The following is a 17,644-nucleotide window of genomic DNA, read 5'->3' on the forward strand; positions in this document are numbered from 1 at the left end:
ATCTCCTTCTATATTTAGCCCTCGTGGACTTGTACGACCTATATGAGGGCTAACTCCTCCTATATACTCGGAGCCAGCTATCCATCGGTTCATGTAGGCCTTGCACACATTGGGCGATGGCCGAAAACTGGTTAGTTGGCTCTCAAGAGCTCAGGTAGCCCATTCCCAGATTTTGCTACAACCTCTCAGGGAGTCTTGGAAAGAAGAGTTTGATGGAGCTATATATAGGAATTCGCGAAAGCATAAGAATACCCATAGAAAATCTCCAGAAACATTTGCCTAAAGTTAATACAGTTCGACATATTGCATAGGATATCTTTCCAGAAGCCTCGGACTTGTGCGCTAGGTGCAGCTCCCAAGCTGCAGGTTTCTAGCATATGCTCTGGGACTGTCCCTAGCTGTGTCGGTGGTAGGCCAACGTGACATGGCAAGTGACACAGCAACTGGATATGATCACTAGATTGCTAAAGTTGACTCCTGGGAGGAGAGAGCTCTGAAGCTTTAAAAACAGCCTAAAAACGTAGAGCTGTCTTACGCTTCATAGGCTTGGCCCTTATCTTGGCAAAAAGACCAATCACCATGAATTGAAGGAACCCATTGCCCCCCTCATAGGGAGCCTAACGCTGGACGCTACTAACATGGGCAAGGGCATGGGCGAGGCAGTGGCTTTACACAGAGAGCAGGCCAAAGGCCTCAGCCATTCCCTCTTCTCCTTTTTAGTGCCAGTAATAATTGTTAATGGTGGATGTATTTCTTTTGTCTTTTATTTGCTATTTTCTTCTCAAAATATGTTCAATTGGTTAAATACCTCCATATTGTAGATTCGTCTGATATAACTGCTGCTTCTCTCTTATAAGTCATGTATATTGCTGTATGGATGGATCAACCGGGCTTACACATAGGCTGGTTTATACTTTATTATAAAGGTTGCCAGTCGGTTGGATCTTTAATGTAATATCTGTTGGAACCAGTGGTCGAAGTGGGGGGGGGTCTGAGGGGCATGACGTGCCCATACTTTTTACATTTTACAAAAACACTTCCCCTACTTTGTGTAAAAAGACGACGTCCCAGGGCGGTTGATTCTGACAGTTGAAATGCTTCAGCTGACACGTAAGGCAGGGGTCTCCTGCGCTGTGAAGTCGAGGAGGGGCAGACAGCTCAACAAGCCTTCTTGCCTGGGTCCTGCTTCCCTAAAATAAATGTAAATGTGCGCAGGGAGAGGTTCACTCTCTGGGGCCCAAATTATTGGGCCAGTACCAAAATTTCATAGATAAAATAGGAAAGTATTTCCTCAAAAACACCCAAGGGAACCCCCCAGTGGATCTTAGACCCCTGAAGGCAAACGCGTGGTATACAGTGGAATGTAGGAAAAAGAGGAAAGCCATTGGTTTGGCGATAAAATTGAAGGACCCAACAGCAGTGAAACTGGCTAGAAAGGAGTACCGTAGTTCAATAGCCTCAGCCAAGAAAAATTGGGAGGAGGAGCATTGGCAGCAGCTTAAGATCGCTGCCAGCGGGAAGAATTCTATTATTTTCTGGAAACTGATCAATGCTTTAGACCGTAGGGGAGTTGACCCCATTTTAAATCATATTAATGAACAGCAATGGCACGCCCATTTTTTAAAATTGTATTGTGAGGAAGGCGATCAAGTCCCTCCATTGCCATTAGCAGTGTGCAATAAGCGCAACCTTAGTTTGGAATTGCCCAGTAATGAAAACTTATTCTCCCCGCGAGAAGTCAAGGTCGCTATTTTAAATATCCTTCCAGGCAAAGCGGCTGGTCCAGATGGCCTGCCCGGGGATCTTCTACTCCATGACCCCCAAATTTGGGCAGACTATATAGCAAATCTAATGAATCTCATCCAGCGAGGCCATCCCGTCCTGGAAAGGGGCGGAGGTGATCACGATTTATAAGAAAGGTGATAGAGAGGACCCTGCCAACTACAGACCAATTAGTTTAATTGACACCATTCAAAAGGTAGTTGGCAGGGTCATTATAAATCGAGTTGAGACATGGCTAATGGATAATGATATTCTAACCCATTTCCAGGCTGGGTTTAGGCGGAATGTTGGTGCAATGGATCAAGTCTTCCGGTTTTGCGCGGTCTATTGGAAGTCAGCATCAATTATTAAGGGTTGTCTTTACTTGGCTTTCATAGACCTGCAAACCGCGTTTGATGTTATCCCACGCGCCAAGCTATGGGAGGTTTTATTAGCCATGGGGTTTCCTAGTTCCCTGCTGCAATTTGTTATCAAACTCCATGAGGATAACTATGCAAGGATACGATGGGGGCGCCAGGGCCAATTGACAGGGAGGGTATCAGTCAACAGGGGGGTGCGGCAGGGATGTGTGATGGCTCCGACACTGTTCTCCCTCTTTATAAATGGGGTGGTGGACCATTTGAGGGAGGACCCTGCGGATGCCCCCGTCCTTGCTGGGGAGAAAACCCCACACTTCTTTTTGCGGACGATACCCTCCTGATGTCCAAGACCCCCAAGGGTCTCCAAAAATTGCTTGACCGCTTCTCCCTCTTCTGTAACGACCGTGGGTTAACGGTCAACACTTCGAAGACAAAGTTAATGGTTTTATCTCCAAATAGAAAGGTTAGGAAGGTTCGTCTTACTTTGTATGGGTCCCCTTTAGAGGTGGTGAATGAATTTGATTATCTAGGGGTTAGGTTGTCCAACAACATGAGCTGGGATTCCCATATATCAAAAACGGTACTAAACCTCAAAGGGTTTCCGGTGCCATACTAAAGAATCAGCGCCTCTCTATTAGTAGACCGGTTGCCCCTGCCTTGGTAGTCTATGAAGGGAAGGCTTTAGCCTCGGCAGTCTATGGCTCCGAATTATGGGGTGCTGAAAACACTAAGGTCCTGGCAACTGCAGAAAATAAGTTTATCAGAGATCTAGTCTCACTTCCAGTTTCAACCCCTCTGTTACCATTATTTTTTGATATGGGTAAAAAATCAATCTCGGACAAAGTTCAACTAAGGCCGCTGTTATTTTGGGTGCGCCTTAGAAGAACCCAGGAATTAGCCGGATATGCTCGAGTGTTGGACGAGTTAATATCCTTAAATGTTTCTCACCAAATAAAGTGGCTCAACAACCTTAAGAAACTGGTAGTATCAATAGGCCTGGGGGAGTCCTGGGCCACACAAGTCCCCCCTGTAAAACAAATTGTAAAGAAATTATACTGGGACTGGGACTGGGTTGAGGCCAAGGTTAACAATAACTCAAACCTGGGAACTTTAACGATGAACTTTCTTGACCATAAACCATCTATGAAGTTGGAACCCTTTTTAGATTTTATCCAACTACCTAGAGATAGAACTTTGTTCTTGAAACTAAGATATGGCACTCTTCCCCTTAAACATTTTTTGGAAAGGTGGAAGGCCAAGGGGGGGCTTGATCTAAATTGCCCAGGTTGCCAATGTCCAGAGGAAACCCTTGGCCATTTTCTATTTGCTTGTTCAGCCTACAAGTTCGTTAGGGCTAAATGGTTGAAACCTGTATGCAGGGAGCTGGGAGTAAGGGATCACAGATCAGCCATGCGTATTATTTTAACCAATACTGTTTCTATGTATACCATCTGTGGGGTTGCTAAATACCTCGCGGGTGCCTGGTTAATCCGCTCTAGGCTGCTGGGTAATATATAAATTCTCATGACTGAAGAAAGCATTGTTTTAAACTCTGTTTTTATCTTTTGCCCCTTTTTAATTCGCTATTTGCTGTTCTGGATGTAATTGTATGTAGTACTATGGATGGATTGTTTTTATGTATTTTGCATGTTTGTACTTTTATGATAAATATCTATCGAATAAAGTATTGAAACAAACAAATGTGTGCAGCTGGTCAATCTGCAAATCTAAAGGCTGCTTGGAAGCCAGTACTGGCTCTAATTCATGGAATCGCTTGAAGCTTCATGATGACACGTTTATTTTTTTGAGAGGTATTGTAAGGAAGCTACCAGCTAAGGAATGAAGCGTGCGCTTTTAAAAGACAATTATAAAAAAGATTGCACTACGTACAGTCTGGGTATTACTAAAATCTATACTTTGAAAGCACTTTTTTATCTTAAACCATTTTGCGCATTTTGTAGCAGACTATCTTATATTGTGAGTAATGGAAGTTTAAAATATTGACTTACATGTTCACAGCGCTTTCTGTCACAGAACAGACTGACCTCGTAGCACAAAACAAACGTGTCAATATTCTCCACTGTACCAACCAGGATTCAAATCTGTGGCTCAACTAATAGAGGTTTCATAATGTCTGATAGTGCTTTTCCCACTGATTAACAGAACGTGCGTTCAATTTTCATTCAAGCTGTGCATTATTATATATGTAGTTACCTGAAAGCAAAAAAAAAAATAACTAAAAGAAGTTGCAAAATATTTAGTTTTTTTAGCCAACCTTTGACCACGTCCCTACACTCACTCACCCCACCCCCCATTGCGCGCAGCATTGCAGTGCCCATATTTTTTTTAATGCACTTCGACCATTGGTTAGAACAACTGTATTTCAGAAACCAAATATAAAAAACTTGTAAACAGTTCAAATGAAAATACATTTTATACTATTATCATTTTCCTTTATAGCGAAAAGCACAGGCCGAGGAGGTCTGGAACGGATTGGCAATGTTTACAAGAGCGATGTTACAAGTAAGAGAGCTGGTCTCAGACAACGCATTAATATATTCAGTGGACAAGACGTACAGCAACATCAGAAGTGTTACACGGGTCTTAAAAAGTTTAAATGTACAGGTAAGCATCTGAATTAAAGCAATAAAACAGTCACAACAAAGCTTTGCAGTAAAAGCACATAATGAAATCGCAGATGCCGCGCACAGCACCGGAAGATGACAGGTGATGATTTACTTAAGAGACTATTACAAAGTCTGTTTGCGATAAAATGAAAGGTCAAAAAAGAACACCTTGCCAAAAGAACATTTCCACGTGGAAGAGCGCACCAAGAACCGTATGCTCACACAGGACTGATTTTAAGAGGACATTAATATTATGAACCAATTATGCTTCTCCGGAGGGCTTATATTTTCTTATTTTTGTCTCTGCCTTGTTACCATGAACATCTCACCAGGGGCTGCTCCTCCGCAATGGCGGAGGAGCGTCTCCCCACTGCCTGGCTCAGAGCCAGCAAATGTAAAATAAAATGATGTTTGAGCATCGTTTTATTTTTTATTTGCCGGCTCTTAGCCAGCTTCTGCAGGGAGGGGCGGGGCAAGGGTGGCTATGTGCACTCCCTAAGTGCGCATATGTGTTCGGCTGGCTGTCTCACGCAGCAGTCCAAAACACACATGCGCACTTAGGCTTCTCCAGCTCAGCTGCATTGAACAGCCCTGCTGGAGAAACCCCCACAGACTCCCTGGCCTGAGCGGAGAGTCTTTTCAGCCCGCTCAGGCCAAGACTGGTTGGGAGTCTGTGACGTGGTCCCAGTGTCTGCTGTGACAATCAATCAATCAATCAATCAATATACTTATAAAGCGCACTACTCACCCGTTAGGGTGTCAAGGCGCTGGGGAGAGGGGATGCTACTGGTCGAAAAGCCATGTTTTGAGGAGTTTCCTGAAAGTTAGGAGGTCCTGGGTCTGGCATAGCTGGAGTGGTAGAGAGTTCCAGGTTTTGGCGGCGAGGCGTGAGAAGGATCTTCCTCCGGCGGTGGTGCGGCAGATGCGGGGGATGGTGGCGAGAGCATGCTTGGCGGAGCGGAGATGGCGTGTGGCAGCGTGGAAGGAAAGTCTGTCGTTGAGGTAGGCTGGACCGGTGTTGTAGAGAGCCTTGTGTGCGTGGGTCAGGAGCTTGAAGGTGATCCTTTTCGGTACGGGTAGCCAGTGTAGGTCTCTGAAGTGGGGGGAGATGTGGTTGCGGCGTGGGACGTCAAGGATGAGGCGGGCGGATGCGTTCTGGATACGTTGTAGCTTGGTTTGTAGCTTGACCGTTGTTCCTGCATATAGGGCGTTGCCGTAATCCAATCTGCTGCTGACCAGGGCGTGGGTGACGGTTTTACTGGTCTCGACGGGGATCCACTTGAAGATCTTGCGGAGCATGCGGAGAATGTTGTAGCAGGAGGAGGAGATTGCGTTGACCTGCTGAGTCATGCTGAGAGTGGAGTCCAAGATGAAGCCCAGGTTGCGAGCGTGGGTGGTGGGTGAAGGTGCGGTGCATAGGGAGTTGGGCCACCAGGAGTCGTTCCATGCTGAGGGGTTGGAGCCGAAGATGACGATCTCTGTTTTATCGGTGTTTAGCTTGAGGTGGCTTGATTCCATCCAGTTGGAGATGGCGTGTAGTCCGTTGTGTAGGTTGCTTTTGGCAGTAGTGGGGTCTTTCGTGAGGGAGAGGATCAGCTGGGTGTCGTCTGCGTATGATACTATGTTGATGTGCTGTGTCCGAGCGATGTTGGCGAGAGGAGCCATGTAGACATTGAAGAGCGTTGGGCTGAGGGAGGATCCTTGAGGGACGCCACAGATGATCTTGGAGGCCTCAGACAGGAATGGCGGAAGGCGGACTCTCTGGGTTCTGCCGGTGAGAAATTATGAGATCCAGTTGAGAGCCTTGTCGCGGATTCTGGCGTTGTGGAGTCGTGTGCGGAGGGTGTGATGGCATACTGTGTCAAATGCGGCAGAGAGGTCCAGCAGGATGAGTGCTGCAGTTTCTCCTTTGTCGAGCATGATCCTTATGTCGTCTGTGGCAGCGATGAGTGCGGTTTCGGTGCTGTGATTTTTTTCGGAATCTGGATTGGGAGGTGTCGAGCGCCTTGCTGTCTTCGATGACCTTGGCCGGGAAGGGGAAGAGGGAGATCGGCCGGTAGTTCTTCGGGTCGTCTGGGTCCGCCTTGGGCTTCTTCAGTAGTGCGTTGACTTCTGCGTGTTTCCAGACTTCCAGGGAAGGTGGCTGACTCGAAGGAGCTGTTGATGGTGTTGCAGAGGTGGGGAGCGATGATGTTGCTAGCTTTATTGAAAATGTGGTGAGGGCAGGGGTCCGATGGGGATCCGGAGTGGATGGAGGCCATGGTGTGAGTGACGTCTTCTTCGTTGACGAGGGTCCAGGTGTGGAGGAGGTTGGTGTTGCTCGGGGCGTCGGGTTCGTGGGTGTCTGCGGTCTGTTTGGGGCTGAAGCTGTTGTGAATTTCTTCTATCTTGCGGCGGAAGTGGGTGGCGAGGGAGTTGTAGAGCTCTTGTGACGGAGGGGGTTCGTTGGAGCAGGTCCTGGAGTTTGAGAGTTCTTTGACGATGCCGAAGAGTTCTTTACTGTTGTGGGCGTTGTCGTCTAGGCGGTTTTTGAAGTGGGTTCTTTTGGCGGTGCGGATCAGTTGGTGATGCTTGCGGATGGACTCTTTGAGTGCGATGTGGTTGGGTTCGGTAAGATCCATGCGCCAGGCCTTCTCTCTTTTGCGGTGTTCTCGTTTGGAGTTCTGTAGATCAGGGGTGAACCAGCTGGCCTTGGCGCTGTGCAGGGTGTTTGAGGACTTTTTGAGCGCCGCGAGGGTATTGGCGCTGTCTGCTATCCAGTGATGCAGGTCGGTGGCGGCTGTGTCGGGGTCCGAGGTTCCTGGCGGTGGGGTCTGGGCGAGGGTAGAGATCAGTTGTTCTGTTGAGACTTTGCTCCAGTTGCGTCGGGGGGGGGGTTGTGTGCGGTGGTGGTGAGTATGTGGTTTCTGGTAGGAGAAGTGGATGCAGTGATGGTCTTTCCAGTCGAGTTCGGTGGGTTGGCTGAAGGAGACGTGGCTGTTGGCAGCGAAGATGGGGTCAAGTGTGTGGCCTGCGGTGTGAGTGAGCGAAGACACGAGTTGTTTGAAGCCGAGGTTAGCGAGGTTGTCCAGCAGGTGGTTGGCGTTGACGTCGTTGTTGTTTTCTAGGTGGAAGTTCAGATCGCCGAGGAGGATGTAATCCGCTGAGGCGAGGGCCTGGGCGCTGACGATGTCGGCGATGGTGTCGCAGAATTGTGCTTGAGGGCCTGGGGGTCTGTAGATCAGTGTTCCTTTGAGGGTGGTGTTGGCGTTGACGTAGATGTTGAAGTGGAGGGGTTCGGCGGAGTTGAGGGTGTCGTGGGTGCTGGTCGAGACTCTGATGGTGCTTTTGTGAACTATGGCGATTCCTCCTCCTGGTTTATTGGTGCGGTCTCTCCTGGTGATCTTGTAGCCTTCAGGGATGGCAATGGCAATGTCGGGTTCAGAGGCCGAGCTTGTCCAGGTTTCGGTGAGGAAGGCGATGTCCGGTGACGTGGAGGTCAGCAGGTCCCAAAGCTCGATGGCGTGTTTGTGGATGGAGCGGGTCTTGAGTAGAATGCAGCTCAGGTGGTTGTTGGTGGGTCTGTCGTGGTGCTTTAAGGTGCAGGTGAAGTGGCAGGCTTGGCAGGCGAAGGGTCCTTTGGTGGTCCTTGGGGAGGACTGGAAACAGGTGGAAGAGCGTCCTGGGTTGAGGGCGTGGAGGTCGCTGGTGGTGTAATGGCGTCTGCGGGTGTGGGGGGGCCACGGGCCAGGGAGACTGGTGCTGGGCGCGGTCCAGGCACGGACGGGCGCAGACGGGCTTTCTTCTGGCGCGCCAGCGGCGCGACCGCCATTAAGAAGGGAGGAGCAGCTGGGAGTCGGGAGGGGAAAGCGAATGGGGGCGCTAGGGGGGCGGGGCCGTAGGTAAGACAAGTAAGACAAGAGGAAGTGAGACGCGGGAAGCGGGAGGCGGACGGCACCTACGGTCAGTTAATTTAAAAAAATATATATTCTAACACACCCCTTTCACCCCCCCTCCACGTTCCCTACATCCGCCCACCACCCTTTGTGGAGGCAGCCACTGAATCTCACTACAGTTTTCAATTGTTTGAACGAATAGTGAATGGGACTAGAGCATTTATTTGCACATTGAAAGGTTTAAGGATGTTTATGAGCTTGGCCTTTCCTTTTCAATGTGCATAAAATGCAGGCAAAAAGATTGCTTTACAGAGTACACCAAGAGGCACATGGCGACGAAAAGTGAGTAAAGTAGGGCTCACCCTGACTGCATGAATATGGGTGCTTTCTTGATGATAAAATCCTCTGCAGAATAATCTATGCATTTCGAGACCAATAACTGTACCATTAAAGTTTTATTAGCTTGCTTTCCTGGGGAGCAGACAACATTGGTGACAAAAGGACATGCAGGAAGATCATGTGGGTAAGCGTCAGAGGAGCTAGCACTGGTTAGTTGTAAAACATTTTAGGTTTTATTAGGGCTTTTAGCAGCATGTGAAAAGTAGTGGGTTCCTCCACAAGAGGCATGGCCTAAGAAGCGTAACCAGGAATCCATTACTAGAGTTGTGACCTATGTAATTAAGGACATAGCTTAAAACATGTAAACTATACACCGACGGCACGGCACAAATGTTTCAGCGCCATGGGTCCTGTACAGACGACACCATTGACGCTGACACCATTGACGCTAGGAGGAATTCTCATCCTCCACATCTGCAGTTTAAGCACCCCTCCATGGCTGACGTTGCGATCTTGACTTGGAACGTCAATGCCCTAAACGACTCCATTAAAAGAAGTGATGTTTTCCTCTTTGTGAAACATCATCTGCCAATGATCGTTCTCCTCCAGGAAACACACCTCCTGGGCATTGTCCAATCCTGGCCCATACGGACTATGATAGGGTCTTTCACATGGGACACACCGAGGCTCCAGAGGAACTATGATTCTCTTCCATCGTAGTTTTCCCCTCTCGGTTGTTCACACCTGCGCAGATACTTCCAGCAGATATACAGTCATTTGGGGACTCCTTGAAGGTACCCACTTAATCTCTATTTATGTCCCACAGCATCTCACTAGTGCAACCTTAATAGCTCTCTGTAAAAAATAACCCTTAACCATCTCCCAGGTCACACGATCATAGGAGGCAATTTCAATGTAGTCCTGGATCCCCCGATGTTCTCCACTGTGACTTGAGCTACGGCACAATGTAGGCCCTCCCCTTTGGCGGAATGGGACAGCGCCCTTGGCATCTGCAATGTCTGGTGGATGTGGCCCCCTCAAGTGGTTCACTACACTCACATTTCGGCACCTCATGGCTGCTTCTCCAGACTCGACTACTTTTTCATTCCAGCAAATAACCTGGCGGCTACCATAGAGGCGATCATTCTCCCGAAAGGAATCTCTGATCATGCCCCAGTCTGGCTGCTCCTGAGTGTAGCCCACAAAGTCCTCAAGTCGATGTGCCGTCTTAATGCCTGATACCTGATGGACTCATGGTTCTCTCAACATATACTACAGGAACTCACTGGTTATTTTGAGTCGAACCAGGGCTCTGTATCGAAGAAGGGTACTCTTTGTACCACAGGTAAAGTGGTCATACGTGGTAAAGTGGAAAGCTATGTACAAGGGCAAGTGAACGCAGGCTCCAGAAAGTTATCAACCTCGAGGCAGCCCTCCTCCAAATGGAGTCCCAATACCCATGTCACCCTGACGAACGCACAAAACGCCACCTCATGGCACATAAGGCCTCCCTATGCCAACACTGTTTGCAAGAGGCCAAGAATTGCTGGATTGCCTCACAGGCTAGAATCCATGAATGGGGCGATCAAACTGCTGCACTGGCTAGCCACCCGGGAGACAGTTACAAGAATAATTCCAAGGACTCGAGATCAGGGTGGAGCCCCACTAGACATCTCCAAGGAGATAGCAGCCGCGTTTACTACCTATTATAGATACCTTTTCAAACTCTGTCAGCGAGCCCAGCGTGAGATCAACCATCCAATTATCATTGACCCTGCCCCTTGTCACCCCTGATCAAGCGTCTGCCACCAGATAGGCAGACGCTTGATCAGCCGATAAATCAGCAAAGTTGAGGGGGCCATTGCAGACATGCTCACAGGCAAGACACTGGGGCCCGATGGCTTCCCGGATGAATATTATTCTAGATTTAGAGCCCTACTTGCTCGACACTTCCTTAAATTATACCTTGAGGCCTCTGAGATAGGCCAGTTCCCCATAGCTGAATCAAGCTACTATTGCTGTTATTCACAAAACCGGGAAGCTCACGGAGAGAGCTGTGTATTCGTCTGCCCGAGTTCGTCGATCAACAGGAATTGAATATTTTTTCCAAAATACTAGTCAATAGACTGTGGCCAGCGCTTTACACGCTCATTCATCCAGCTCAATGTGGCTATTTGCCTCACTGGCACTGCATCCGTAGAGTACAAACTGAATTAGCGCATCACCACTCACTGATCCCGCCACCCTTCTCCTTCTCGATTTTGAAAATGTATTTGCTTCCCTGGACTGGTCATTCCTATTCCAGGTGCTTGGTAAAATGGGTCTTGGGTTGTATTTCCTTTCGCTTGTTAAACTACTCTACGCCCATGCTAGTACCCAAGCACAAGTCAATGGCGTTCTCTCCCCTATTTTCACTATCGGACGTGGAACCTGGCCAGGGTGCCCACTGTCCCTTCTATAATTTGCATTGACAATTGAACCACTGGCAACATGGGTCAGTTGTGAAGTGCAGCTTTGGGGGTTCCACTGGCAAGCTGGTTTCGAAGATCTCATCACGCTATATGCCGATGATGTTCTGATATTCATGAGCAGGCCCTGAACCTCAGACTACACCTATTTCAGATGCTGCACCAATTTGAGGAGGCTTCTGTACTTCGGGTTAATTGGACCAAGTCACTCCTTGTTCCTCTCTAAGTGACACCTCAGCTATTGACTGGCAGTCCCGCCTCCCGGTACAACATCTCAGCTTCGAATACCTCGGTGTTCACATTGCCCTATTGCCAGAGCTCACATGGAGTCTTATCGTTTACACACTACAAACACAGGCAATAAGAGACATAGCCAAGAGGAAAACCTGCCACTTACTGTCCTAGGGCGTATTTCCTTCTTTAAAATGATGATCCTACCCAGACTCCTTTATGTGCTAAAAAATGGCTCCCTCTCTATTTCCTCAAGTTGGTTCATGCAACTTACAGCCCGGATACAAAGATTTCTATGGGAGATCAAAACTCATAAGATTACCTTCCAGAAATGTGTACAATCCACATACAGCGTAGGGATGAGAATGGCCAACCCCCGCCTCTACTACTGGCCGTCACAGCCCAAAGTAATTCATGATTGGTCATTTGGTACCAAGATGACTCTACCTTCCAGCTTGAAGTATCCTTAAACAGACGTCAGAATACTGATGGATTCATATATGGGGCTCCCACCCCAAGTTGCTCTCGGAAGTAATGAAAGTCCCAATCCAATGCTGGCAGGTCATCCTTCCGTGGACCAAATGGGACCGCAGACCCACAGAGGAAAGCCCCTATGGGAGGGCACATGGCTTTGACACCTCTCAACTAGAAGGGTTTACTCGATGGAACCTTCTAGACATTCCAAAGTTAGGAGGCATGGTCAGGCTCAAAGATGAAAACTTTGAGGGAACTACAGGTTGACTTTAAGCTCCACAAATCCCATTTTTACAAATATCTACAACTGAGACATGTACTAACTCCCTACCAACAAATGCTAACCAACCAACCGGAGTACAGCACCGTAGAAACTACAATCACCTTCGGCCCGCTGGGCCGGGGGGCCATCTCAACAATTTATAAATTACTTGTAATAAACGCCTCAGACCTCTTAGGGCCTCTCAGGGAGTGGTGGGAGGATGGCGTGGACCCTCTGGATGAGAGTGCCTAGTGGAAGCGAAGATGACCCCACAAGAGTTAGTCATCTCCTCCCACCTTCCCTTTATAGCATCGAAGTACCTGCAGATAGCCTACACAACCTCCCGACACCTTGCAGCAACAGAGATGAACTCAGTGGCCTATTGCCCCAGATGTGTAGATAAAGATTGTGGCTTCTTCCACATGGGTCTGGAACTGCCCCATCATGCATGCTACTGGGCAACAATTTTCTCCACACTGTCCACGATAATCAGAAGCATGGTCAACTGTTCCCCACGTATTGCGCTGCTGGGGATATTGGAGGATGTGGGAAGGCTCAGAGGAGAACACATGTTGGTGGGTAACGGGGTCACCATGGCAAAGCAGGATGCCAGGAATTGAAAGTTCAGTCATGCCCCACGCAGGCAGCATGGAAGAGGTGATGGACTGATGTGCCAAACTGGAGGAACTGGTGGACCAAGCGCGGGGATGTCCGCACAAGTATGAGAAGATTTGGGGAAGGTGGTGAACATACTACAATATTCTGGTACCTTAGGGGGTATGGGCATGACCCTAGCCGCCACTTCCTGGTGTTTTTGCTAATGAACTCTTACCCTGGCTAATTGGGTACAAACGTGACGTAATGTTGCTTTTGTTTTTCAATACAGATTTATTGTTTGTACAAAAATTAATAACATTTGATTATAAAAAACACGTAAAATAAAATGCTGTGCTTCCCATATCGCACCTGACCAGTAGTTTGGTGCCTCTCTGTGAGCATTTAGTTACTGCATCCAGATATATAACACAGTAAAGAACATGCACTTTAAAAAAAACAGACCTAGTGGTTTTGCCAATGCTCGTTAGCAGTATCAGCTAAATAACAACAATACATTTGTATAAATGATTAGAACTGCAAATGTTTGATTTCTGAAAAAATAAGAATGTGAATTAAACCTTAGTGGCCTTCATCACTCTTGTTCTTTCCTTCAAACCATTTTCCTCTGCAGTCACTCTGCTAGGAACTTGAAACCCTTTACCCTCCTCATCTTAGGAAATGCAAGATTTAGCAAAACAGGTGAGTTGTAAACCGGAACTACGTCACTGAATGAATTACCTTACAGTTTTTCTAGTCATTATTTTGAAATCGATCAGTGTTTGTGGCTTAAGATCATGAATAAAAGGCTAGGTATGGACTAGTTTCAATGTCGGCTTTAAATTACTGCTGGGGCCAAAACCCAGAGAAGACCCGATGACTTAAAACTAGGCCTGGGCGAAGCACTACGCTACGCTCGCGTAGTTTGCGAAGTTCGCGCTACTTCGCGCTACGCGAACTGCACGTAGCACAGTGCGAACACGCGTAGCGTAGTGTTGCGTAGTGCTGCGGTCATTTTTTGCTTGCTCGCGGTCCTCAACGTCAAGTTGGCGACCGCGAGCAAGCAAAATGACATCCTGGCGAGACTTTTTCCTTGTTCGCGATCGCGAGCATGGAAAATAAACCTCCCGGCGAGATTCCCAACGCGAGAAGGTCAGGTTTCTCATTGCGAGGGGTCGCGTATGCTCGCGACCGCTCGCGATGAGAAACTACCAGTTCACGTTGAGAAAGCTGCAGCTCGAGTAAAAATCTACTCGAGCAGCAGAAAACTACAGCTCGCACTGTGCAAGATGCCATTTTCAATGATTGCACAGTGCCGGTTGCTTGTCCGCACTGTGCAATCATTGAAAACAACATCTTGCACAGTGCGAACATGTTACTTCGCAGTTCGCGAAGTGCTACGCGTAGCTCGCGTAGTGCGAACTTCACTTTGCGTAGCTTCGCGAAGTGCTACTTCGCGAACTACGCCCACCCTTACTTAAAACCCAGGGTTTTATTGTAATAGTGGAAGTGAAACAGCAGATTATAGGGTACAATGACTACAAAAAACAATCAACTAAATTAAGGGCAGTTGACATCAATCAAACACAGGTAACAGTAAGGATTTCCTAATCAGTTCTTCCGAGTCACCAAGCTGACACACTGTGCAACCAGTATAGAATGGGTGGAAAGGCGAGCGGGAGGTATAAAAGAAGACACTAATCAACTTCATCATATAAATAACTAAACACGTAGAGCAAAAACAGAGCGTATCCCTTTAGCATCTTGTTGTGGCTTACCAGACGTAGCCGAGTTGTCTTTCATGTATTATTTTATTAACTTCTTGGTTGCAGGATGGTAAATATATACATTGGTATATATGTCTGGTGATCCTTATACAGCAGCCTCTTCAGCTCATACGCCAGCCCCACCAGGAGCAGCCTGCCTGCTGCTCAGCCCATCTCCAACTGTCGACACTCATCCACACAGGCACCCAAGCATTCCATGCATCACAGTCACACCAACATTCCAATACCAAATCTCACTCGGGCTGAGCAGCAGGGAAATAGCTAGGCTGGGAAACATATACCAATACAATCAGGATATAACACATCTTTTAGAAGACAAAATCGGACAGTTCTGAATCACCCAATATGCTTAAGTATTCTCTATGATGGATACTGCAGTTGATTGCACTGGTCACCATTTCACCCATATGTCCACAACTAGTCTGAAGCTGTCTGTGGGTTCATAAATAAATGAACGTAGTCATTGTCTTGCACCCTCGCAGGAAACCTTAATGTTTTCTCAATGGCACAGGCAATATAGTCCTTCATTGAAACCTCTAGGTCCTACCTCTTTCTCAGGGCCGCAAAATACATACCCTGGAACACATGGCTGTTTTTGCCGTTCAGAACCATTTTGCACCTCTCTGAGTTCACTTTAGTAACCAGTCCGCATTGCTCTGGACTGGTCAGATCCAGTAACACTGTACCCAGGCCCGATCCCTGTCCCACCTGGTAAGGAATTCCTGGCAAGCAGAATGAAAGCTTTAACCACTTACACCATTGACTCTGAGAGCTACGTATCAGTCCCTTACAATTCGTCGTTCTGGATTTGCTGAACTGCCATCTCTAAATCTATTCCTTCCACATGAGCTGGGAAATCAAAGATCCCAATTTTCTTACCTTTAGCATTATTTTCCAAGATTTCTACTTTGGTCTCCTCCAGATTCACTATCAACTTGAAAGCATATTTCTCAAATTTCTGACAAAGCTTGGTTTAAGTTGCTATGTTCCGACACCTCTTTTTTTTCAGTGTGGACACCCACTGGTTTAAGGCCTCATATCGCATTCTGTCACTGAAATCCAGCATGTAATCTCCTCTATCGCATTTTCCAGGGAGGTCAGTCTCTGATCTATGTGGTGTGTCATACTTTGCAAGTCTTTTAAATTATCCATAATCAAGCCTTTGTTTTAAGAGCAGTGCTCACACTCACTGGGCAGGTCAGCATCATCACAATGAAACTTCTTCCGTATAAGGATGGCCCACTGGCAGAGACAGACATCTTTCCGCACTGAACTACATGTCTGTTTTTAATTCCCCATCCTCGGAAGGGGATTTGATAAATTGTTTCTTCCTTTAACAAGTAGTCTAGAACTTCACAACAAATGAAAGAAAGATATTGTCTTTCTAGCCCTGGTTACGAGAGCAGGAAACAGGAGTGTGATAAAGATGTGTAGGAATCTGTGCAGTTTATCATTAAGTAATCAGGCTGTATCGTTTTACCCCTATTCCTTGCTGCGGTCCTCATGCTTGAGGCAATGGCAAACCTTTGAGAAGGATATGTGATGGAAGCACAAAGATGATAGCTAATGATGCAGATATCATTCAAAAAGTGCTATATTTGAAACATACAATGGAAAATCCAGATAAATACTGCACCTCGCCCAGCTGAGCCAAAATCAGGAACCAGAAATCCCAAACTGTACTAAGAAACAAAGCAGTATGCAATGCCCAGGTATCAGCTGAGAAATATCCAGCATCAAGATCCCATAATCTCGGCAAATGTCACCACCATACCACAGGTGATGCAACCAATATTGACGCTGGAAGAGACACTTGGAACAGAATGTATACCAAAGAACTGGCCATAGCGATGCATCTAAGGAGGGCAGATAGAGGGATTCTTCTCCTTGTGACCAATTCCAAACTTCACAGAAAATGAATCACATTTATGATTATGGTGGACATTCTTGGCAGGGAGTCTCACTTCCTCAAATAAGGAAATGGGCACAGACAAGTAGGAAACATGCCCTGGTTAAAACTGAAACCAGAAATGATGTGGCAAAATCAGGAGAAAGAAAGGCGAAGAAAGAATTATTATGTAAGACACCCAAAATTCACCTAACCTATAGGCAGAAGCGACCACTGACAGGAAAATGACTTTGGCCAACAGAACTTTGAGCAGAGCCTGTTGACAAGGTCAAAGGCAGCATCTTATTAGACTTGAGATCAAAAAGATGGTCTTAAGAAAGTTTGGAGTAAGACTCCCTTAGTGCGGTCAGTTTAAACATCCTCAGAAGTTGAACTGGCCATTTGAAGGATGGTGATACCAGAGGGAGAGCCCATTCTTGAACTTCCTTTGTCTCCTTCTTAAGAGGGACCCAGTATTCACCTGGCTGCCAAAATTGAGCAATCGAATTGCCTAAGACCTCCTCTCTCATAATCCAGTGAAGAAAACTTGATAAAAAAGGAAAGGGGCAACTGGGGGACAGGAAGACAACATTTCAACCTCCATGGTGTAAGGATCTTGGGTGCTGTAGAAGTAGGCCAGATATTGGAAGAAATGTTTGATAAAAAAGAAAGGTCCCCAAACCAGTGTAAGGTTTGCAGGATTAGTTCGGATCACTGACACAATATTGTGGTAAACATTATTGTTGTCAAAACTATTGTGTGAAAAATATCGTTTACCACAAAATTGTGCTCCTATACTTACATTGGTAAGTACAAAAATATCGAAAAAATAATATCGTTGACACCATTATCATTCGAAAATATCGATTTTTTTAATATACATAGATGTTAACATAGTAACTGTTAATTAACTTACCACACTAGAACCCTGCAAACCTAGCATCTGCAACTAAAATAA

The 17,644-nt window shown here is 46.9% G+C and overlaps 1 protein-coding gene across 2 annotated transcripts in view; it reads left to right on the plus strand.

Annotated features, from left to right (window-relative positions):
* Positions 1-17,644, plus strand: part of EPO (erythropoietin) — a 457,580-nt gene that overhangs the window by 399,889 nt on the left and 40,047 nt on the right. For both annotated transcript variants that reach the window (XM_085638048.1, XM_085638047.1), the window contains one exon: positions 4,602-4,766. In XM_085638048.1, coding sequence (XP_085494174.1) covers positions 4,602-4,766 — 165 coding nt within the window. The remainder of the gene's footprint in view (positions 1-4,601; positions 4,767-17,644) is intronic.

This window comes from Triturus cristatus, chromosome 12, assembly GCF_964204655.1.
Source record: "Triturus cristatus chromosome 12, aTriCri1.1, whole genome shotgun sequence".
In the NCBI taxonomy this organism is placed as follows: Eukaryota; Metazoa; Chordata; class Amphibia; order Caudata; family Salamandridae; genus Triturus; species Triturus cristatus.